The 25,132-nt window shown below is 37.7% G+C and overlaps 1 protein-coding gene across 3 annotated transcripts in view; it reads right to left on the bottom strand.

Annotated features, from left to right (window-relative positions):
- Positions 1-1,392: 1,392 nt before the first annotated feature.
- The window catches only part of C3H1orf21 (chromosome 3 C1orf21 homolog), a 160,238-nt gene continuing 136,498 nt past the window's right edge, over positions 1,393-25,132 (bottom strand). Inside the window, exons 5-7 of one of the 3 annotated variants that reach the window (XM_070746310.1) lie at positions 19,456-19,516; positions 13,299-13,331; positions 1,393-2,430 (exon numbers count right to left, since the gene is read on the bottom strand). In XM_070746310.1, the coding sequence (XP_070602411.1) occupies positions 2,392-2,430; positions 13,299-13,331; positions 19,456-19,516 (133 nt within the window). In that variant the 3' untranslated portion in view covers positions 1,393-2,391. Of the gene's footprint in view, positions 2,431-6,908; positions 6,943-13,298; positions 13,332-19,455; positions 19,517-25,132 lie in introns of all 3 variants that reach the window. The other 2 variants (XM_070746311.1, XM_070746313.1) reach the window with 2 other exon arrangements.

The raw sequence follows: 25,132 nt of genomic DNA, 5'->3' as shown, positions 1-25,132 counted from the left end.
TACCAGTTCACGGGCAGATTGGCGGAGCCTCCTATCGCCGGTGCTACCGGTTCACAGAACTGGGCTGAACTGGGAGCAACCCATCAATGGTGCACATACTGGAGCACTGGAAGAGAGAAGGTGGCTGGTGTGCATGCGTGCGGCAACCAGCTGCTCTTCTGGGTTGTCGCATGCATGTACCATCATGTGCATGTGTGCTGGCCACGCAACGGAACCCAGAAGAGCAGCTGGCAACAGCATGCTTGCCCACAGACAGCTCTGAGTGCCACCTCTGGCACACGTGCCATGGGTTCCCCATCATGGGCTTAAGCAAAAGACACAGTTGGGATGTCTTGGGAAAGGGATTTTTGATCCCACCAGTGGATCGATTTAAGAAAAACTTCCATAATTCCGTGACTATGGGCTCATGAAATTGATGAGGACTCGTAGCAAAAACCCCTAAGAGAAGCGCTTCTAGTGGGTTATGAAAAAACACACTATACATGCTGTGTACATCATTTAGAAGAGGAACTGAGAAACAATGAGCTGAAACTATGTAAGTGGGAGTGGGAAGGGCTTTTAGTAGTCCAGCTCAGCTAAGGAAAAGTTCCAGGAGGTGGGGGTGGGTGGGTGGGGTGGACTATGGAAATCCAAACCATCCTTTCCAAATAGTGTATTCATACAGGCTACAAAGAATAGACAATTAAACCCAGAAAACTAAAAATTATATAGGAAAAAGAAGAAGCAGGACACTTAGAAAAATAATTCTTTGCAGAGCTTAGAATAAATATGGAAGAGATTTTTTAAAAAACTGGGGATAATGGACAAAGAGAAGGTAACAAATGGACCAATTCCACCATCTGTTTTTACAGCAGAGATAAATGATCTGAAACAGGCAATGTTGTTCCCTTCTCTCGCCAAATACTTGAGCAATCATTCAACAGATTAATACCCAAGAAGTTATTAACCTTCTCAATTTTGGGGAGTCAATGTTTCATTGTTGTGTTTACTTGAAGTTGGATGAGTCAAAATCTACATACCTCTGAATAATCAACTGTTAGGTCAAAATCTTGACATCCTTCACTTGCTGCAACTGAGTTAATGGCAAACAGAGGACCACTTATATTTTAAGAGGAAATATAACAAAAACCCCTTTAGTAAGCTCCTTCAATTAGTTGTACATTCCCATGGGATAAAATGTTAATTATTTTATGAATCCGATTGACAATGTGTGTTGTCTATTGATGGACTGTCATCATGAGATCCTAATTGGGCAAATGCAGCTCCATTGCTTGCAAGCTGCATTTTCCCTTATGATTATTTCCTCAAAGTCACAGGACAGAATCTGTTACCAAGCTCATAAAACAGTGAACTTATCATGTATTTTTTAAAAATAAAAAATAAATGCAAAACTTTTTTTTAACCTTAGGATCATTTTTACTCATGACAATATTTGTTAAAAATATTACATCTGCCTTTGAGAAGAGAGAGTATCAACTTTTTATATTATGGAAAAATAAACTCTACAGACATCTCAAATTGGCACACAGCATTTGAAAATAATATCCTTTCAAACCATCTTTCTAAAGGTCTCTTTTACCAGCTCCCTTTTCCCAATTATTCTTAACCCACTGGGATGTATGAATGGGTATAAGACAAGAATACCTAAAAACAGTAAAATGTTTATTTCTTTAAAAAAAAGAGTGCGTGAGAGAGAGAAAGGGGAGGAGGGATTCAAACGGATGGTGATCATGATTTCCATCTGTGGTCAGCAAAGCCAATACTGCAAGTATATTCCTTGATTGAAGTAGTTAATAAAAGAAACTGGTGGCTTTTTAAAAAAAATACAGATTTTTCTGCTCCTGCAGCACCATATTCAGTATCTGTATGACAACATGCTTTTTAACTTCTTTCTAGCAGAAAACAAAGTCCATCATGGCAAAGCATCCCATTTTCCAAAGCTCTAAATTGTCAGTATAACAAGAACTCCATGCCCCTGGGCTGATGAGTAGGGTGAACTGGAAGATTCAGCTGCTTGGTTATGGAAGATTTTGTACAACGCCACCTCAGCCAATAGAAAACAGGCCAGCGGCCCAAGTGAAAGCTACAGTGTCTTTTAGATGTTTAAAGTCAAACTTCCGTGGTGTTCCTGGGCAACGAGAAAATGAAAACTTGCAACAGTTCTCAATTAGCAGCAGCGAAGGCAGTTCCATAGAAGCTGTTCTTCTTCCTTTGAACTATGCTCATTGTATGGTCATTAAGAGAACACTGTAACTGAATGGAGCATACAATGTGGAAATAACTGTTTGTTATGTAGTTGCTGTTCACTTGAGAAGACTCCCCCAAAAGATCTGGATTGAACCGTAATCTATTTACACAGGGGCATCCCTGTTTCGATTGGCAGAACTGGCACTATGTGATGTCCTCTTCTTCTGAACAGTAATCACGACCCTTTAGAAGAAAATAAAGAGATTTTTTTTAAAAAAAAAAAATTACACCGAAACCATACAAAAAAGATAGCATATCAAAGACATAGGATAACAGCCCTGCCATCATTCTGATGTACAGTGTTCCCTCGATTTTCGCGTGGGATGTGTTCCGAGACCGCCCCCGCGAAAGTTGAATTTCCGCGAAGTAGAGATGCGGAAGTAAATACACCATTTTTGGCTATGAACAGTATCACAAGCCTTCCCTTAACACTTTAAACCCCTAAATTGCAATTCCCCATTCCCTTAGCAACCTTTTAGATTTTTACTCACCATGTTTCTTTATTAAAGTTTATTAAAAAAATATTTATTAAAGGTGGATGAAAGTTTGGTGATGATATATGACGTCATCAGGCAGGAATAACCGTGGTATGGGGGGGAAACCGCAAAGTATTTTTTAATTAATATTTTTGAAAAACCGTGGTATAGACTTTTCGCGAAGTTCGAACCCGCGAAAATCGAGGGAACACTGTATAGACACCTGTCTTCTAGTAATTGGCAATCATCTCCTGTTGTTCAAGAAAACTGAATGGTCAGGTACTACTTACCAGGTTGAGCCTGCACTCCCTAATGAGGCAAGAATTTTAAAATACTGTACGTAACTTCTACCTGCAGCAATGAAGAACTGCAACTGTATCCCTCAACACACTTCATTTCTTTGTATTTCCAGTAATCATCAAGGGCTTAAAAGCTATATTAGTGTGTCTTTTAATAACTTATAGTGCATTAAATTGCTGATATGCACTGATTCTCAAAGTAAAAAAAAATTAATATCACAGAACAGGTTAAAAGTTTCTGGGAGGTCTTTATACATCTCTTATCTAGATCTTAGCTCTTTAAAATTAAAAATGAAGCTTTGGAAAAATACAGCATCCGGGAATAAACGTTTTCTACTGTGTGTGTGTGTGTGCAGGGTGCACATGCAGACATAATATTTTGGTATTTAATTAATTAATCAATCAATCAATTAATTAATTAATTAGATTTCAATGCCGCCCTTTTCAACTGATTCAGGGCAGCTTACAACAGAACAAATACAAATACAAAATGTGAAGAAATCTAAATATTAAAAATCTAAACAATTCTAAAACCCCATTGTTCCTAAAAAGAACCCGCGACAATCATCCACATTCATCCAACTGGATTTAGCCATTCATGATATCGGGCGGAGTAATTTCTTAACACTCACAGCACGGGCCCCCATGCCTGCTGGCAAAGATTGGTCTTCAGGACCTTGAGAAAGGCCAGGAGGGTGAGGGTGTTACGAATCTCTGGAGGGAGTTGGTTCCAGAGTATCTTATATGCATGCACATTTCTATATATAAATAATATAGATTGTAAACAATACTGATAAATAAAATGCACTCCGGAGACTGGTTTGATTTTTTGATTTTTGCTCCTTATGTTTGTGTTTTCAGCTATCCCACTTAGGTCTCATAATACCAATCTATAAAAGTGGATATTTGCTAAACTCAGATACCATATACAGTGATACCTCATCTTACGAACTTAATTGGTTCCGGGCCAAGGTTTGTAAGGTGAAAAGTTTGTACGACAAAACAATGTTTCCCATAGGAATCAATGGAAAAGTGTTTAATGCATGCAGGCCCAAAACTCACCCCTTTTTCCAGCTGAAGCGCCCATTTTTGCGCTGCTGGGATTCCCCTGAGGCTCCCCTTCATGGGAAACCCCACCTCCAGACTTCCGTGTTTTTGTGATGCTGCAGGGGAATTCCAGCAGGGGAATCCCAACAGCGCAAAAACGGGTGCTTCACTGGCAACGGAAGTCCGGAGGTGGGGTTTCTAGCGAGGGAAGCCTCAGCAAAATTGCAGCATCGCAAAAACACGGAAGTCCTTGAAACCCCACCTCCGGACTTCCGTGTTTTGTGATGCTGCGATTTCGCTGAGGCTCCCCTCGCTGGGAAACCCCACCTCCAGACTTCCATTGCCAGCAAAGCACCCGTTTTTGCGCTGGTGGGATTCCCCTGCAGCATCGCAAAAACACGGAAGTCCGGAGGTGGTGTTTCCCATGTAGGGGAGCCTCAGGGGAATCCCAGCAGTGCAAAAACGGGCGCTTCACTGGCAACAGAAGTCCGGACATGGGGCATCCCAGTGGCGGCGGCTTGGGTTTGTAAAGTGAAAATAGTTTGGAAGAAGAGGCAAAAAATCTTAAACCCCGGGTTTGTATCTCAAAAAGTTTGTATGACGAGGGGTTTGTAAGACGAGGTATCACTGTATTACATATTGTATGCCTTTTTATAAGCCAGATTGCTGCAAATCAGAATGAAATCTCTATGTTTGCATAAACTTCTTTGGAAAGCTCTCATTTCCTTCTTCATAAAATCTTAATTTCATGAACTTGATAGTCTAAAAATTATTGCACGAGCACTCCTGTAACTTAAAGGCTGGGAGTATGTAATTACAAAACTTACATAATTGTTATCTCACAAACCCAGCCTACATTGTTTGAGTAATCTTCCAAAGCAATTCCATATGCAGTGTTATAAAAATCTGAGTATAATTAACCATGGCATGACTATGTCATGTTAAAGAAGGATCACAGCACGATCATCATTTAAACCAGTAGAAGGTAAACAGTTGAGTCTCCACGTTCAGAAGATTTACGTTGGTAGATTTGTCTTTTCATGGCGGCAGTTGTGAAATTTATCATACTAAAAATCTGGCAGCTGCTTGCTGCAATCATCCTGTGAGTGATGGTGAAGCAAATGCATCTTTAGTCTCACAGAGCAGTGTCATCTGCGTAGGATGGCTTGTGATCTTGGTGTGATTTGTGTATCTGCATTAAGTTACTCTAGTTTGACTTTAGGCATATGTGTGTTTATGCATGCATAGACAACATCTGGGGGTAACTGGGCAAGAGTATACATCTTTCACTGAATTTAACATTTTCAAAGTTTTGACACAGAACCCCCATGAATATGGAAAATTGCAATCTGTTGTGGAAGTAATTTAAAACTCCACAGAGAAATTAAGCTGAGAACATGATCTCCTCTATACAGAAAACTCTTAACATTACTGTACCTTCTAAATCAGATACAATAACCACCATCATCAAAGTTTGCTTTGTCCAGATTAAAACTGCAGTTTATATGCTTGAGCCAACCATTTCTGGTTTCATCAAACTCACTTTAAAAGCAGAAAATGAGGACAATGTTATCGACCTACTGATGACTCATTCTACATTTTCATGACTTTGCTTGGTTGCCTGTCTGCATTAAAAGGGAAGGCAGTGGGGACGAAACAGCTCTATTGCACAGCACGGTATAAGGCTTAATGGAATAGTTCCATGATGCTGGAACATTCATTGAATTCCTTTCCTATCAAAGACCAATTAATCCATAAAGATCTTAAGGATAATGGTCATGGCTCAAAAGACCTTTTTACCTAGTCTCAGCATAGATTGTCCTTTAAGGCATCAAAGCAATTTTGGTGTCAACCCCAGACTGAAATTACTGATGCATATATGGTTAAGAAGCACCATATACTCATTTTCTTTAAGGATTCGATAAATAAATGTTATCAAACCTTGTGTTTCCCAAATTACTATACATTCCATTATTCCATTTCATTATTCTTAACCAAGAGAGCAACTGTCATCTAGAGCAGGGGTCACCAACCTTTTGGACATCAGGGACCACTACATTCATAATTTTAAATCCCGCAGACCACTGATATGATTTTTTTTAAAGATAAATAGTATTAAGGGCGATATAAAAAAATCCAAATAATTTTTTCTGTGGACCAAAATTTTCTTGCAACCCACCAGTGTGACCACTGATAGGTGCCCTGATCTAGAGAGCATCATTTGGAATTAAAATCTGCAAGAAAAAATAGCAATCTCAAAGATCTCACAGGTTTAGGGCCAGGATGTCAATAGGATCCAGATTATGTGTTTTGCCCTGTGATATTACAATTGGAGTTGTGTGTGTGTACATAATTAGCTGCCTAGAACAATTTAATTAAATGAGGTGGTCATCCATCCATCCATCCATCCAGCCAGCCCAGCCAGTAAGCCTGTAGCTCAAGTGAGAGGGAGGATAAGAATCTTTCCTCCTTCAGTCTGTCATTAAAAGGTTTTGCACCTTAGATAATTATAATTATTAGCCTGAAATTCAGCTCAACCTCTTGCTTTACTTTTAAGCATCTTGTCAGCTTTATGATGACTCTATGTAGGCAGTAACAGACTTGAAAAAGGGAAAGGAATGAAAAGAGAACATACAAACATTGGTTAAAAATCAGAGATACAACCCACGTCTTCTTGAAGAATGGCATGCCGTTCTTCGGCACAGATCCTTTCTCAGGATAATTGCCATGAAAAAAAAGAGATTATGGTTGAACTTATTAATTCAATTTAAAAATCTGTACTTGAATATACAGTAGGTCGCTGCTATTTAGCATTAATATTAGTATGCTTAAATTATACCTTCTCCCTGTTGCAATTTGGATTCAATCTTCACCTTCAAAATATAAGCAAGAGAAAGAAAAATATTTTAACCAAATTACCAGACAGGGAGAAGATAGAAAAAAATCTGGAGAGCATGTTAAGCAAGTAAAATATTCCTTTGCAAAGGGCTAAAACCAGGATATGGGAATGGGAATGGAGTGAGAGAGGGAAGCTTTTGAGAAAAAAAATCTGTTTATGTCTATGCAAAAAGGTCTATATTTTTAAAAGACATGAAAAGGGAAACAAACCTAATATTGTTGTATGCCACACGAGTAATCATCCCTGCTAAACCTCAATACTTGTTTTAGCTTTGAAATTGAGTGAAGTTCATGCTGTATGTTTTAATCAACTTGATGATTTTATTTTGGCAGGATAGCATTATATTCCTTTAGCCTTATAATCTTAAGTACAATTGCAAGAAGAAAAGTTGTAATCAACACAAGGGAATGAAGTGATGGTGACATAAGGAGATTATTGTTATTTAAAAACAAGAAAACAATGTGGTATGTGGCCAAAAGCAATCCATATAAGGCTTCTTTCTTTTCTTTTTTTCTGAATAAAGACTAAGATTTGGTCTTCTTTGTCATTGAAGAGAATCACATTAGGATAGGAACATAGTAGAATAAATTATAGATGAGTCATGAAATATTTCTAAATTCTGGCCAGAAAGGGATGTGCATATTCTGTCAATTGTTTTAGATAGAAATGCAAATTAGATTAAGCCTTATAGCTACATGCAAATCATGGTGTATTTTCTAAATGGTATGACTGATATGTTGGAACTCAGCATCAGGCATCTTTGAGATTACTGTACTGCTCTATTAATTTTCATATATTTAAGCTCTTCTGAGAACAGTGAATAAACAAATACCAACTTGCATTGAATATTTCAGCATTAGTTCTACATATAAATACTTGATTGTCCCTACTAAGTATCCTGCATTGTCATCATTTCTACCAGAAACACACATTTGTATCCAATGTTATGTTGTACAGTTAAGGGTACTGGGTCATGTAAATTTGAATTCAAATCCCATTCATCCATCAACTCACTAGGTAACTGTAGATCATTCACATTCTCTCAACCTCACAGTGTTGATATAAAAATAACATGGAAGAAAGAATACTACATGTAGGCATTCTGAACTCTATAAAACATGGGTATAAAATAGAAATAAATTAACCAAGTCAGTTCAAATTTGTCTAAATCATTGATTCTCAAAATGTGATTTTCAGGTCATCAAGACCTTTTCAAAGGGTCTGCAAAGTCAATTTTTTAAAAAAATTCCAATTTTAATTTATAATTCAGTAAATGGCAATAGATATACACACACAAACGAAAGATATCTGAATCCTCAATCATTTTAAAAAATGTAAAATAGTCTTGAGACCAAAATGTTCAAGAATTGCTATTCTAAATATATTGGTCATCCAGGTCATGGTTGTCCTAAAGGTGCTTTTCCAAGAGGCACTGGACTTTGTTTTTCTTTAAAGATGTTTCGCTTCTCATCCAAGAAGCTTCATCAGCTCTGACTGGATGGCGGCGGTTGGAAGGATTTATATTCCTTGCAGATAACCGGTCATTTGCATTATTTTAGAGAGTCATTGAGACCACTTGGACGAGAAGAGAAACATCTTCAAAGAGAAACAAGAAAGTCCAATTGCCTCTTGAAAAAGTAGCTTTGTGACAAACTTTAAAGGTCCTAATGCTTCCATCTTTGTGCCTGACACACTAGATACATATTTAAAATTATTTTTAAAAAACCAACATAAAATCCAAGCAATTTCTGACACTGATATTCTGAGTCCTGTCATCTTTAACTAATTCTAAATTATGCCTCTTAAAATAAAATTAAGGAAAGGTTACGTGCATGTAAACAGAAGCATGATTACAGCAAATATAGCCCCACAACACAATATAGACAAGGATGAATTTTAGTTTAATGCAGCATGTTCCTGTTTTTGCTTCTTCTCCTCTTTCTCATTTTTAACAATTAATGATAATCATACTCATATTCTGGCAACATTCTGCCTGTTCTGCACCATATCCTTCTATTAGCTGCTTTATTGTTTTAAAATGATGCATTCATAAACAAACTGACACCACGGGAACACAGAAAATCAGTAAGATACATTATTCTCTTGCATAGCTGTATTATAGTTCCACAGTATGAGATTCAGAAACCATAAAAGCACAATGCCTTCTACTGCTGTAGCCTTTAACTCCTTTTTCTAATTGCCATTCAAAGGAAGCAACAGAAGAGGCTGGGTGGCCTGGTATGGTATGGTGAAAATAATTATGTCAAACATTTTTGCTTTAAGGATAGTAAAGGGAACTGCAAAGACACTGCAGCTTTTTTGATGAATGGTTCCTCAAGGATTAAAGTGGCTCCCTACCACAGAAACTAAACTTCAGTTGGTTTTCTGTTTTCATGATGCCCTTTAGAAGAATGTTAATGAATGCACATGCAAGCACATATTCAGAGCACAATTTTTCGTTTCTTGAAAAGAAATGAACAGAGCCATGAAGAGTCCACCCACATGAGTGAAAACGGTTTTGCAGCCTACCAGGACTAAGCACTGAAATCACAAATAAAGCCATGGGGGAAGGGGGTGGATGATCAAGCTTCCATCGCCACAAAATACTCTTTTAGCAATAGCACTTGGGCACTTGGGTGGTTTTAATAAAAATAATAATAAATTTTATTTACGGTCAAAGACCATCAATATAATATTAATACTGTAATAATTAAAAGGAAAAAGAACAGGAAACAAGACTTTTGACTGAGCAACCAAGATTGACCCATTGTAACTATACAAGAGATGTACATATCTCTCTATGAAGGCACACATTTGCGACGAATCCCCGATGCTGCTGCGCAGAATCTGGCCACCTGTGCCGTAATCCTGGCCTGCTCATCCCCAAACAATCACCGGAGATAGGCAATGTCCGAGCGGCCCGGATATCCCTCAATAAGTGGTAGAATATGCTTTCTCCTAATGTCAGTGTAAAAGGAGCATCTCAGGAGCATGTGTCCCTCAGTCTCCACCTCTCCTGAGCCACAAGGGCAAAATCTTTCAGTGGCTGGAGTTCCCTTGTACTTGCCGTACAAAACGGCGGATGGAAGCGCACGGCACTGTACAAGAGCAAATGCCTTTTGATGGCTTGCTGACTCTAGCTGTCCCAGGTATCTTGCAGGAGCCACAACATATCTAGTGGCATCTGGGGCCAGAAACAGCGGAGCTCTACCCAAGTCCTCCTGCCTTTCGATGTCCTCCACCCTTTGTCGCAAGGTCTGTCCTGCTAGATCATAGTTCATCTTGAGTATTAAATCTGGGGAGAAGCCTAATTTGTGAAGATTGAACTCGATGGCCTTAATCCATGAGGAGGAAAATTCATTGTGAAGGATTAACGGAGCAAAACCTTGCGGGAAAAAATTAAGCTTTAACCACATATTTAGGGACGCTATACAGATTCTTGCTTCAACTTTTATCAGTCCAGTCTCCAAGCGCAGAAGTGCATTTGAGACGCAACATGGCATCTGGAGAATTGCTCTAATAAATTTGGATTGAACTAATTCTAGTGGTGTAAAGTGTAAAGCTGAAGCTGGGAGTCCAAGCAAGGACCCGTAAAGAAGGTGAGCTAGCGACTCGGCCTTAAAAAGCTTGATAGCAGCAGGAACATAATAACCTCCCTTTGTGCGGAAAAATTGAGAATGGCGTTCGCTGATCTTTGTCCCAAGGCAGCTGCATATTCTCCCTGTACTTTCCTTGAGCCATTGGCCTGAAAGACCACCCCCAGATATTTAAAGGTGGTTTCCTGCTCTATTTTGTGCCCATCAAGATACCATGAGTAAATTTTTGACCTTTTTGCAAAGGCCATGATCTTTGTTTTTTCATAATTTATACTCAGGTTATTGTTATTACAGTACTGAATTAGAGCTCGCAAGGCTCTTTTAAGGCCGCTTGGGTGGTTTGCAATGTCAGCATCTTTTCCCAACAATCTGGGTCCTCATTTTATCAACCTTGGAAGGATGAAAGGCTGAGTCAATCTTGAGCCAGTCAGGATTGAACTCCGGACTGTGGGCAGATTTAGCCTGTAATACTGCATTGTAATCACTGTGTATCATTCTTTATAAGTGATCAGTAAAATCCAAGGAGGGTTGTACCAATATCATAACTAGTTACACAAACATTTTGAATCAAGATTAATAACTGGAAGTTTTGAAGCCAACTCTGCCCACAGTGCTTCTTTCCAAGATATCCCCTCCATCACCCACAGAGGACCCCAGGATTTTTTTTAAAAAAAACAAAGATACAAATAGTGGCGGCTAATGTTGTCTTTTACAGCATAAATGTGTGACGCTTTGGCAAAGACTTTTGTTCATTATTGCTTCAAGAGATCATTGTCACATAGTGAAGTAGTCTATCAGTTGTTGATTTTTTGGATCTAATTTACTCACTGTAGAAAACTGTTGCCTATGACAGTGTTTCCCAATCTTGGCAACTTGAAGATATTTGGACTTCAACTCCCAGAATTCCCCAGCCAGCATTCGCTGGCTGGGGAATTCTGGGAGTTGAAGTCCAAATATCTTCAAGTTGCCAAGGTTGGGAAACACTGGCCTATGATACTCTCCAAAACCCTCAATATTTTTGTCTCTTTGTTTTCAAGTATCTCATATCCATTGTTTCTTAAGGTAATATAAATGAATTGATTTATACAATCAAGCTAATCCTTGCCTGTCTGCTCCATTTTCCATAATTTTCTCCCAGGACTTATTCTTTAACTTTGGTTGATGTCAAGATAAAGTTTCAATTCTCCACAACGTATTTGAGCATGTTCAGGATAACAATACTCTGCCCGCTGCCATAATACTGTATCCAATTTTTTTTGCCACAGAAAAGAGAAAAGTAAAGAAATCTGAAGAATTATCTACATCTGACAGGAGCCAACTGCAATATAAAATTGAGCAGTTAGAGACAGACAATGTGAAGCTAGGGCTTGTAAAATGCCTGCTCTCACACTGATTTGCTTCAACATTCCCTGGTTAGGCAGTTCTCACCTGTGAGCACTGAATCTCATAAGCCTGTTTCTCTCCAAACACATTACTCCAAGCTCAATAAGTCATATTACCCATAAGGATGTTAACAAATGGGCATGTGAACTAGGCATTTAATTTGGAATTCAGATGGGCTATTGTATAGGACTAAATAAGTTTCATTACACATTTATTTATTTATTTTATTTTATTTTATTTTATTTTATTTTATTTACTTACTTACTTACTTACTTACTTACTTACTTACTTACTTACTTACTTACTTACTTACTTACTTATTTATTTATTGGATTTGTATGCCGCCCCTCTCCGTAGACTCGGGGCGGCTAACAACAGTAATTAAAAAATGTCATATAAATCCAATACTAAAACAACCAAAAAACCCTTATTGTAAAACCAAACATCCCTATAAACAAACATAGCATGCATAAATTGTGAAGGCCTAGGGGGAAAGAATATTTCAGTTCCCCCATGCCTTACGGCAGAGGTGGGTTTTAAGGAGCTTACGAAAGGCAAGGAGGGTGGGGGCTATTCTAATCTCCGGGAGGAGTTGGTTCCAGAGGGCCGGGGCCGCCACAGAGAAAGCTTTTCCCCTGGGCCCCGCCAAATGACATTGTTTTGTTGGCGGGACCCGGAGAAGGCCCACTCTGTGGGACCTAACCGATCGCTGGGATTCATGCGGCAGAAGGCGGTCTCGTAGATACCTTGGTCCGGTGCCATGAAGGGCTTTATGATTAGTTCAGTGCCATTTGGATTCAGTATATGAAACACATAATTTCAACAGTCCCTGTATTCTTATTGCATGCAAAACAAAAGTTGGACTGTTACAACATTTCATTTATATCACAAGATAAGGTTGATTTATCGTGGACAGCATCTTCTGTGGCTTATTTGGGAATTAAGCAGTCCAAATATTTTGAACATGCTTTGACTTCATCAGGGACAGGATCTAAATAATCCCTTCAACATTTTACTGAAGAAATATTTCATAGGAGCTGCAGTCGGGGGTGAAAAATCCAACTATGTTGGCTAAATAGGCTGTTTAAGTAGTGTGCACTGACACCAGCATGATCTTTCTCATTGCAAAACTCATTATATAATTTTGCAAAAGCACTAGCAATAACCAATTTTAAACTAACATTTTATCATTCCTATTTTGCAGTTCCAATTGTTGATCATGAAAGACACCCAGTTTTGTGGCTCTATCGTGCACGTTATTGCTACTTCAAATTCTTAAGCAATTTCAAGTATTTATTCTGTTGACACGTTTTAGGAAAATGAAAGAATTATGGACAAAAACAACCATTACCTTTGAACTAAAATTGAGGGGTCTGGAGCTTTTCTAAGAAAACAAACAAAAGAATAGAATCACTTGCAAGTTATCCTCTATTAATTTCTTTGGGTCAGCACAACTTGAAATGTAGGAGACAGGTATCCTGGCTTGTGGCAGATTAATGGAAAAATCATGCCTTGATAAGTGAGTTCTTAACCCTGGGGAGGAAATAATCTTATATGCACTGGAAATGGTCAACATGATTATATTTGGCCAAGAAGTGAAAACAAAAGATTGGGCTCCTTTCATGATTCCTCTGCTAATAAACCTTTTCTTTGAAACAATTCTAGGAAATGGATAGCACTCTCACTTTGTGAATGTAAAGGATGGTTTATATATTGTGCCAAGAAAAAGTCACTCCCTGCTCCCCAAAGGTACTTACACACTGATATAGAGACTTAAAGCGAAGTCTAAAAATTCCAGTGGCACAAGCATTTTATTGCTCAAGTGGGGATAGCAACCATAATTATTTAAACATCATAATGCCAATCTGACAGTATTAGGTCATTTAAGACTACTAAAATCAGAGACCATCCACAAAGACTAATGTTCTGTTCCCATGTACCCTATGCCTTTCAAAATATGTTGCATCAAATATTAACTTGAAAATGCTTGCTTAGTCCATTTGCATGTCATCCTCTCCAATAAAGGAGTACATGATACAATTATAGATTTGCCATAAATAGAAGTCTAGAACAAAAAGGCTGGTAGCTTTTTTTAAAAAAAGTGCATTTCCAAGGTTCTTCACTTCTGAGCCAGTTGAAAACCTTTCATTTTCTCACATCAATTTTCCTGTATTTTTTCAAGCCCTCATATTCTTTTTCCCCCAGGGCAGGCTGTGTAGAACTAATGCAGTCCGTCCAGTGGCAGCCAAATTCTTTCCATCATTTATTATTTTTGTGTTGTCTAGACAAGTTAAGCAATTGCTGCTTGGGGAATTACTTATCCTTACACAAACCTTTCGTATATTTTCAAATTTTATAATTACAATACACATGAAATAAAAGCAGTGTATCCAGATATTTTGTGTAGCCAATGTGTTTATTAATAGGACAGGAATCTCTAATGAAGTTGTGGCTAGATCTTCAGTGCTGACATAAACCTATAGTAACTGCTTTTAACTGTACACATTTTATTCCTGCATTAGAAGACTGTATTGAATTTTGCTGCTATTTATTCTAAAGCAGCCAGGAAAAAAATCCTAAAATTTGTCGTCATTAACTTCAGCCTGATTAAACTTCAATTGAAAAGTCAAACTATGTGCTAAAATATGCTTAATTTGAAAAGACACTCCTGTTCCAAAATACCTGCAGTTTTGTCGGAGGAAGCATCATACAGAAAACTACGTTTAAATTCAAACAGCTGAACTGTGGTTTATTCATCTGGATGAATATACTGTACTCACTACGTTAACGTAGAAATATATATCATCTATAAAGAGCGCTTCCTAAAATTTCTTGAATGACCAAATTTTCCACCTCCTCCTAGTTCATTTAGCCAACATTTCAGTTTTGAGGGTAGAAGTTACCGTATTTTTTGTATTATAAGCTATACCTGACCATAAGACGCGCCTAGATTTAGAGGAGGAAAAGAAGAAAAAAAATATCAGGTGGAGTCTGAGAAGACCACAGAGAGATGTCTTCTCATGTGCCAGCTGTTCCTATTGACTCTGCACTGCGGAAAAGAGACAGAACAGATGGGCAATGAGAAAGACAGAAGAGGCAGGGTTCGACACTGTAAAAGGACCCTGGCGCTGCGACGTGGGCTGCTATTTAGCAAAGGACCTGCACCAGGCTACCATTGGGGATCCCTGAGGTAATACATCATGGTCTGTAATGTGATATTCACTCCATAAAATACACAGACATTTCCACCTACTTTGGGGGCGGTGCGTGTGTGTGGAGTGCATCTTATTTATTTATTATTTAGGTTTGTATGCCGCCCCTCTCCGCAGACGAAAAATATGGTAATTTATACTTGCTGATGTCAGAGAATATTTTTCAGTTCTTATGGAGAATAGTAGTTTTGTTATCTAAGGTAATAATACTTCTATCATGGATGAAGATAAAAAATGTTCTCTGATTTTTTAAAAAATCTTCATTTCAGTTAAACATAAAAAAAAAAATCAAAAGAAAAGGAGGCAAAATTGCAGTTCTTGAATCATTTATCAGGTGTAAGATAAAACATCAGAGCTACTCCCCCCCAAAAAACCACCCCATAACAAAATATTCCTATATGCCAAGGCAGGATAAACAATGTTTCTTATATTCCCATAAAAGCTCTTGGATCAGGCTATCTTACTGATCAAGAGATTTCATGATTTTTCAGACTTTTTAGAGTGTAGAATCTGCACTTGATCAAGAAGGTTAAAGTTCTAAATGTCATTTAACCCTGCTGTTCTGTTTGAGTCTGTGCAAGATGAAATCAAAGTTTGAGACCCTGTAAAGAATTTTCCCTGCATTTCTGAAACTTGAAATTTCTTGACTTTTCATCATTTCAGGAGTTCTCTCTATGAGACTTTTTTGGGGGGTGGGTGGGGGGCTTAGTTTTTGCTGGGCAAAAAAACTCACACTTGTACTGTTTACAAGTCTGTGTGACTCGCACCGAAAATTCTTTATTTTAAGTGCTTATATTTGGTCAATTTGAAAACTTCTTTCCCCTGGAAACTAGATTGGACATTTCTGCACACAATGAAATGAAAATTGAAATAAAAAAAATAATGCTTATTGGTTTATTTTGTTCATAAAAGCCCGCCCGCCCTTTTTTTGTGATTTTTTTTTCAATTTATGGATAGTTTAGCCTGCAAAATGTGTACAATTTTACTAAATTTGGTGTGGGATTACTAATTTGAACATTCCTGATCATAAGAAAAATATAAATGAACTAAAAAAAAATGATGCTTATTGGGTTTTTAAAATCAGAAATAAGCCCCCCCCCCCAGCTGCTTGCAACCATTTTCACTTTAAATTCTTTTTAGGCTCCAAATCTGAAATATTTTTAATATCTTAGGCATTCATTTACTCTATTTAACATTGCTGATCAACATAAAAATATTTTTTGGGGGTGGGGGTGGGGCTAACTTTTTTCTGGGCAAAAAACCCCTCATGTTGAGTCTGTTTCTGATTATATACAACCTGGACCAAAAAGATTTTTTTAGGTACTTAAATTTGGTCTTTTTGAAAACTTTTTTCACTGGGAAACTAGTTTGAACATTTCTGAACATAATGATATGAAAATTGAATTGAAACAAATTGATGTTTATATTTTTATTTTGATCAAAAAGCCCCTCCCATTTTTTGAACATTTTGTGTGAGTTTATATTTTTTTAGGCTACAAATCTCTAAGGAATTTCCCCCCAAAAGTTTTGGTATAGTAAATTGAACATTCCTGATCATAAGAAAAATAGAAATGAACTGAAAAAAAATGATGCTTATTTGTTTATTTTGGTCACAAAAGGGCCACCCCACTCAGCCTTGCTGTGTGCCATTAATTTCACTTTTTATATAGATTTGGCTAGAAATATTGGGGAAATCCTTTTGAAAAGCAAGCACATGATAGCCAGACAACTAATTTTATGAAAGAAATCCATTTTACTAAAAACAAGTATGTAATTTTGAAATTAACAGCATAATTTTTATATAAATTGAAATAATTGAACACAGCGGGGGGCAACTTTTATGTGCAAAATAAACAAATAAGCATTAATGTTTTCAGTTCAATTTTCATATCATTATGTTCATAAATGTCCAAACTGGTAATTCAATGCCAAAATTATTGAACATATTTGGAATTAGGGGCCTAGAAAAATTTATAAAGTGACATGTTTGGAAAAAAAAGGGGGGACGACTGCCCTTTTATGAGCAAAATAAACAAATAAGCATCATTTTTTTCAGTTCAATTTTCATATCATTATGTTCAGAAATGTTCAAACTAGTAATTCCATACCAAATTTGGTAAAATTGTATGTTGTTTGCAGGCAAAACTATGTATAAATCGAAGAAGAATTCACAAAAAGGGGTGGGGCAGGCTTTTATGAGCAAAATAAACCAATAAGCATTATTTTTTTTTAAAAAAAAAAATTTCATTGTGTGCATATATGTTCAACCTAGTTTCCAAGGGAAAGAAGTTTTCAAATTCACAAAATATAAGCACTTAAAATAAAGAATTTTCTGTTCGAGTCACAGAGACTTGTAAACAGTACAAGTGTATAGTGGTTTTGAACAGAGCAACAGGGTTAAGAAGCCCTTTCAGAAGAAGCAGTGTTGGGGTGCGGGGTAGGGCTGAGTTAAACAAGCCATCAACTTAGAATCATCATGTTCAACAAATGATCTAAGTTTCAACCGCTCTTGAATTCTGTCAAGTCTTATTTAACATCGATTTAGAGTTGATCCTTGGTTGAAAAGAGTTTTGTTTCCCCTCAGTTCTGAAGAACTCATTTAAATCCTTCTTCAACTTAGTCTGAAAAACCCCATTCACAGCCCCTAAGAAATTTATCCACACCTACTTACAGACTGTCTTTGTATTGTATTGCCTCTAGTGAAAATGGGCACTGTATCTAAAGGAAGGTGTTTTTTTAAGGTTAAGATTTTACATTCCAATAAAATCAACCAGTAAGTGAAAATATAATAGGTCACCACTAGTAACCAGTTATAAAAATGGAAATTTGCTTAGTCAATGATAACTGCCGAATGGGTTGTCACCTTTTAACAGATTCAATAGTTATAGTTGTACATTTCAGATATTTCTGTGTCACTTTGCATTTCAGGATGGTATACAAACAACAGTATTACAGCTTGTATAATAAGGTGTTAATTATTTTCTGAGGGAGATATGGCAAGAAATGGGTAGGCCACTCTCGGGGAATTAGGACTCGCTGTTTCAAAGAGATTACTTGTTCCGGCCCCTCTCGTATACCTGGTGACTTGGGATGTCAGGGCGCTGGCCTCAGGCTGCTGTTGCTTAATGCCAGGTCTGTTGTTAACAAAGCCCCCCCTCATTCAGAACTTAATTCTGGAGGAGGAGGCTGACCCAGTATGCAAACTGAGACCTGTCTGGGCCAAGAGGGGGTGTTCCCCTCTCAGAGATCTGCCTGGACAAGTTTCAGGTTTTACATCAGCCACGACTCCAGGGTGGAGTGGAGTGGCAGTCATTGTCCGGTACAGTCTTTGTCCTTGTAGGATCCCTGCCCTGGAGATTGTTGGGTGTGAGTCTCTCCTCTTGAGGTTGGACTCAGGGGTTCAGTTGGGCTTGTTGTTAACATACCTGCCTCCCAACTGCGTTACAACAGCCCTGCCTGTGTTGCTAGAAGCGGTAGCTGGGTGGGCGGTGGAGTTCCCCAGGCTTATGGTACTGGGGGACTTCAATTTGCCGTCACTTGGCAATTCCTTGGATGTAGCTCAGGATTTCAACAAACAAAGAGGAACTTGTCACTCCCAGCCTTGTCTACTTCCTCAGGAGCCACAGGCTCAAATTCATCCCATATAATAGGACTAAGACCTGCTTCTGTCATCTCAGTCGGAATTGCCCAATCAGGAGGCTTCCCTTACAGTCACTCATGCCCTTATCACCTCATGGTTGGATTATTTCAATGCACTCTACATGGGATTACCCCTGAAGAGTGGGCAGAGACTACGATTGGTCCAGAATGCAGCCGCACGAGTGGTTGTAGGTACATTCACAGGCTCTCTATTGGTCTCTGGGCTCAATTCAAGGTGTTGGTTATTACCTTTATAAAGCCCTGCATGGATCAGGGCCAGGTTATCTTTGAGACTGCCTTCTACCTCATAGTTCCAAGTGACCGGTAAGATCCCACAGAGTTGGTCTTCTTCAGGTACTGTCAGCTAAACAGTGTTGGCTGGTATGCCTGTGGGGAAGGGCCTTCTCTGTGGCTGCTTCGACTCTCTGGAACCAACTACCCCCTGAAATCGATACTGCCCCCACTCTATTGGCCTTCCAGAAAGCATTGAAGACCTGGCTTTTCCGGCAGGTATGGGGCCGTTGAACAGTTTTTTAATCTTTTATGACGTTTTTAAATTGATTTTCTATATCCTGTTGTAATCCGCCCAAAGTTCTTTGGGAGTTGGGTGGCATAGAAATACAATAAATTAAATTAAATTAAATTTGTGCCTCTTACCTTTTCAATTTTCTCATCCAGCATTCGGAAGAATTCTTGTTGGCTTTCAGAAATGTGCATGCTGAAAACAGAAAGAATAATTTCAAAGGGATTTTCAAGTGATGCAGTTTAGTGGGACAGTTGGTTTTATGGCAATCTCTAATCTGCCACTTTCAAAAGAAGAGAAGTCATCCGCCCTGATTAAGCATTATTTTTGCATCAAAGCTACCAAAAGACTCTGAAGAAGGAAATGTTTCAGCACATGCAACAAGGTCTAATCTACAGATCTGGAAACAGATTATGCATTTCCCATGCATGGCAACAGAGAGAATGACTCCAATGGAAAAGTTCCCAAAATTTGAATCAGGAGATTAGAGGAAGTTTACTAGCTTTACCTGCTTTTTAGAAAACAATCAGGAGAGTCATAGTTTCAATGAAACAAGAGCTGGGAACTATGAAATTCATTTAGGATAGCCTTTCCCAATTAAGAATAATTTAGTTATTTAAAAAGTTCGTATTGAAAAAAAGATATCACAAAGTAAGACACAGTCAATGAATGCTTTGGAGAGCAAAGTTGGCATGATCTAGTTTTACCCTCAAAAGTCCTTTTGTGGAGTTAGACATAGCAAAATAACTCTTTACATTAAATTCATCAGAAGCCTCTAATTTATACTCTAACATATACTGACATTTCCAGAACAAGGTTTTTTTTACCACCCCCACCCCTACGCAAAATCAAATAATCTACTTGCATTAACAACCCAGTGCTAAAATGCCAAATTGGGGAGACTTTATTTCTCAGAAGTAGGAAGGCCTGGAAATAATAATAATAATAATAACAACAACAATAATACTAATATTATTATTATTATTATTATTATTAATTAGATTTGTATGCCGCCCCTCTCCGTAGACTCGGGGCGGCTCACAACAATAACAAAGATAATGTAAGAACAAATCTAATAATATAAAAAAAATAGTACTGATAATACTATAAAAGGAACTGTAATAAAACTGTATTATTAAATTGTTGTCAGTGCATTTGAAAAGTTCAGAACCCAAGACATCATAAAAATATACAGAATAAGGCCAGATAATTTCACTGTACAAAGCCAGGATACACAGGGGACTCAGAGGCTTTGTTTTGAACATTGCATGACTACATTCACTGTTGAATTTTAGAATGTATTTTTTTTAAATAAAACAGAGTCTGGCATTTTTGTTCTGGGAAAAATGAACTCTAGATCAAAATATTCAGATATAGATTCCAGAGGACCACTCAGAAAGTAGAAGTGACCTACTTGAGGTTTGCTTGTGTTTTGTTTGTTTTTCTTGCTTGTATTATTTCTTATGACTCAGTGGATTCCACTTGTATTACAATTCTATTGACGTACATCAATTGATATTTCTAATGGAAATATTAGTAGCAATACAGAGTAAAATTATGGTCAGCTTGAACTTGGCAATTCTTGATCTCCAGAACCCAATTCCCGTACTGCATATAATACTGGAGTGATTAACAAATAACCCTGATGCCCATTTCCTAAAGGCATCTTCTGTTGATGTACAAGCATTCAGAGTGAGATTGGTCATTGAGAAACCAAGCTTTTGAAAGCCAAGCAACATGCCAAATACACTGGAAATCAGTCTTTTTAAAAAAATAAAATAAAAAGGGAATTACGCATTTAAAAAACAAGAGAAACAACTTTTGCCAACAATGTAGAAAAGGATAAATGTTTTTTTAAAGCATAGAGAACACCCTACATGTGATGCCAACGCCAAACTTGCATATCTATTTTATTTATTATTATTTTTATTGAAAGTTCCCAAAGGTAATAACAGTACATTTCAGAATTTTATACAGTGGTATAGTAGAACACAGTTCAAAAGCAAATGTTAAGATTTCATTTTCAAGATTATCCAGGAAGAAGTCAATCCAACTTGAGCGTCCTTCTCAAAATTTAATGTGTATCGGTCATGATTTTTGTAGAAAATATTAGTGAAAAGAAGTCCATGAGCCAAAGCACCATGAGTGGAATACAGAAATGGTCAGGGGAAGCAGGAAAGTGAAGAAATATGAAACTTTGAGGAAGAGGGATCTGCAACAATGATCAAAAAAGGAGAGGTGGCTAAATGTTCCTTTAAACATCCATAAAGATTAAGTGGAATTCTATCTTTCACCAAAAATCTCAGCTAAAAAAAAACTTTCTGGAGATTTTGTGTACAGAGATCATTGTGAAGAAATGTGAATGAGGCTGACATACAGCAGCTTTTCTCTGTCATCTTTACAGTATCTCTGCCATTTGCTTTCCAGTTTTTCTCCAAGAGGAATCAATGCCGAAAACTTCAGCAGTATTTTGAATTAGTTCTGAGATTATTTTTTTCAAGAGGCAGACATGTTTTAGGAACATAATAATCTAGGTAACCAATTCAGTCATGCAGATCTATGTCCCTGCATCTCCCCTTGTATGTCTGATGAAGCCACACACAAAGTAATGGAGGAATGATTACACTGTGCCATTTATAAAAAAGTGATGTGGCAATTTCATAGCAGCTGATGCCCTGTTTGACATACCAAGTAGGAGAGATGCAGGCAGAATGCTGATGAGACAGCTTGCTCATCCCCCACTGTTATTCAAGGCAACATCAACCTAGCATTTCAAATTCAGAACTGCTGCCAAGCTCTCATAGATGTCAATCCCAATTAAGATTTCTATACAAAGCAAAGGCTTTGATTTAGGAGGAATAATTATGTAATCACTAACAAGGGCTATGTGTCTGAAAAAATTAAGCGATAAATTTATGATGCTAAATATTTACTCAATGCTGCTACTATTTCCACCATTATTCTATTTTGCAACACACACACGCATATATTCATAAAACAACAAAGGCTATATTAGAGTCAAAATCTCACCCCTTACATATTGAAGCAGTACCATAGATTTCATACCACCTTCTTCATGAACTAGATTATGGTACTGTAGAACTGCCCAATATAAGTTGGACAAGCTATGGAAACAGCCATGGTAGCCTGTAAGTGCTTTCCAAATTGTGAAGAGTTTGTTAATGTTTCATGAAGCTTCATACCAGATCAAGCACCTTGAATGAAAAGGTTTTGGAAATGAACTTTCAGTCTAGTCACAAAAGAACAGGTAGGAAGGACATGCACACATATTGGGAAAGGAGTCATAAAGGGAAGACCTCCAATATGTTTGACTGAAACCAGTTCTCAATGGGTGAATTCTTTAATATAAGGTGGAACTGTATAAGAGAAGGTCATAAAGGAAAGTGCAGCAGAAGCACCATCCTGTTACTGTTCCTCCTCCAAAGAAAGATAAAGCAAACACCTGTACTTGAGTTTTACTATGAAGAAACGTTTGCATACATCTCAAAGCACATAGTGCCATTGCAAGGATAAGAAAGTGATTTCATTGAATAAAACAACTTAATGAGCTATGTAGTAAGATCACTCAGAACACAAATACATGGAGTTAGTTGACTGAGTAAAGGAACTAATTGGTACTTGGAAGGCAGAAGAATGCACCAAGAAGTATTATTAATTTAAGGGGAAAAAACTCTTTTGGGATTTGTAGAGAGGTTGAATGGGAACATGTAGTATAGACCAGTGTTTCCCAACCTTGGCAACTTGAAGATATTTGGACTTCAACTCACTGGCTGGGGAACTCTGTGAGTTGAAGTCCAAATATCTTCAAGTTGCCAAGGTTGGGAAACACTGGTATAGACAAATGGTTCCAACTGCTATTGAATGAAAGGAGAGATTCATGGGGAACTCTGGATACATGAAAACATGTGCATCTACTTTCCTTCTGCAAGAGAGGAAAAAACATGCATTACCTTAAAAACAACATCATGAAAGAACAAAAGTCTAAGCCTGTCACCGTCTTTAAGTACACTAGAGTAATTAAGAAAAGTGGCACTAAAGATGCTGCTGTTTGGTTGTACCAAAATCAGTAATGTGATGGGGTAGAAGTAGAGTTGATGATGTGTGCACCTGTGGTGTATTGTAACAAATGCAAGAATTGCATTCAGTACCTCTTATTACTAAATGTTCTATTTTTATTGAAGGGGAGACTCACAATTTAAAACAGCCTCCAGTGACAATTCAGTGGAGATGAGCCAGGTATTGCAATACTGGGTGATGACATAAACTGCCAAGTGTTTAAAGCTTCTTTTACAAAATGTGCTACTTCTGGGGAAAAAAAGGAAGCATTTACCTCCTGTCCTCTGGCAAGTGAGACAGGAATGTGCTATTTTTGGTAGCAAGAAATGACACATTAGCAATAATATTTAGACTTATCTACCGCTTCATAGTGCTTTTACAACCCTCTGTAAGCAGTTTATAGAATTAGCATATTGCCTCCTTGTTGGGTCCTCATTTTACCCACCTTGGAAGGCTGAGGCAACCTTGAACTGGTGGTGAGATTTCAACTGCTACAGCTAGCAGTTGGCTGAAGTAGCCTGAAGTACTGCACTCTAACTACTACACCACCCTGGCTCATTGCCATGCAGGCTCGACAGTTGCTAGTATGGAAGGAGTATCTTCACAGAGTATACCTTGTGCCCATGACAATCTAATTTTCTGCCTGATCTATGGGTACAGAATATTGCTGTTCATAGAAGCCTGACTGTGATGCCTCCCTTATTCTACTGTAGAATTAGGCAGAGGATGTTGGAATAAGAAATGGACCCCTTCTTGCCTTAGCTTATAAACATTCTCAATGTGATAGGAAGTTGAAGTCTGACTCAGGAGAACTTGCTGTCTTAAACTTTTCAATAAGAACTTGTGTATCAGTAGTATTTTGAATGAATTTATTTAGTCCTCTACTGCCTGCAAGTTCTCTTGAACTCCACAGCAGGACTCTATGCCATCCAATAAATCTGTTCATTGAAGGAATGGATGGCTTTCAAAGGAGAGATTTGGTACATGGATTAGTACCTACCGTAGGTGGTGATGTCAAACCGAGGAAGCATCAGGGGCATAATGATCAGGTTTAGAGTAATTATTACAAGTTCCAACATAATGACGGAGCAGCTCCTATGGCTTAACAGAAGTAGCAAAATCCTGAATGTAAATCGAGTGGGGATGATGGTTATAGCAGGTTGGAACTTGATGTGACATTTGCTTTAAACAAACTTCTTAGAGGAAGAATTAACCCAGAGGACAAGAAAACAATGCTTGCAAACATTTTCTGCCATGCTTCCAAGACATGATTAGATATCAGAATTCAAAAACACTTTTTCAAAGTGATGGAACCAAACAAGAATTCTATGTGATACAAAACACTTTTTTAAAAGGTAAGAAAACTTTTTGGTTTAAGTGCTTCAAATAACTTCCTACTCCATAAAACTAATCACATTGGGATTTCAGGATGGGAAGAATTGACATTTCTGGACCCTTTATATATAAATTCTACAGAGGCTTAAGATACCCATTTTGCCTTGAATTCCCCTAAAAACTGGGAATATTCATTTCCCCCCCTCACTTTCTTGATTTGATTTTTGATGAGGTGGAATTTTTAAAGGGTTTGGTGATATTTTCAAGTAACCCCATACTTCTTAAAATGCTGAACAGTCGATAAATTTCATCCCTAGTCAATTTGGGTGGTTTCATGAGTTTTTAAAAATACATTTTATCATCCAACTGTTAAACTAACAACTAATTGATTCAAATTAG

This window comes from Erythrolamprus reginae, chromosome 3 (genome assembly GCF_031021105.1).
Source record: "Erythrolamprus reginae isolate rEryReg1 chromosome 3, rEryReg1.hap1, whole genome shotgun sequence".
Lineage (NCBI taxonomy): Eukaryota > Metazoa > Chordata > Lepidosauria > Squamata > Dipsadidae > Erythrolamprus > Erythrolamprus reginae.
This window is presented reverse-complemented; position numbering and strand designations above follow the sequence as displayed.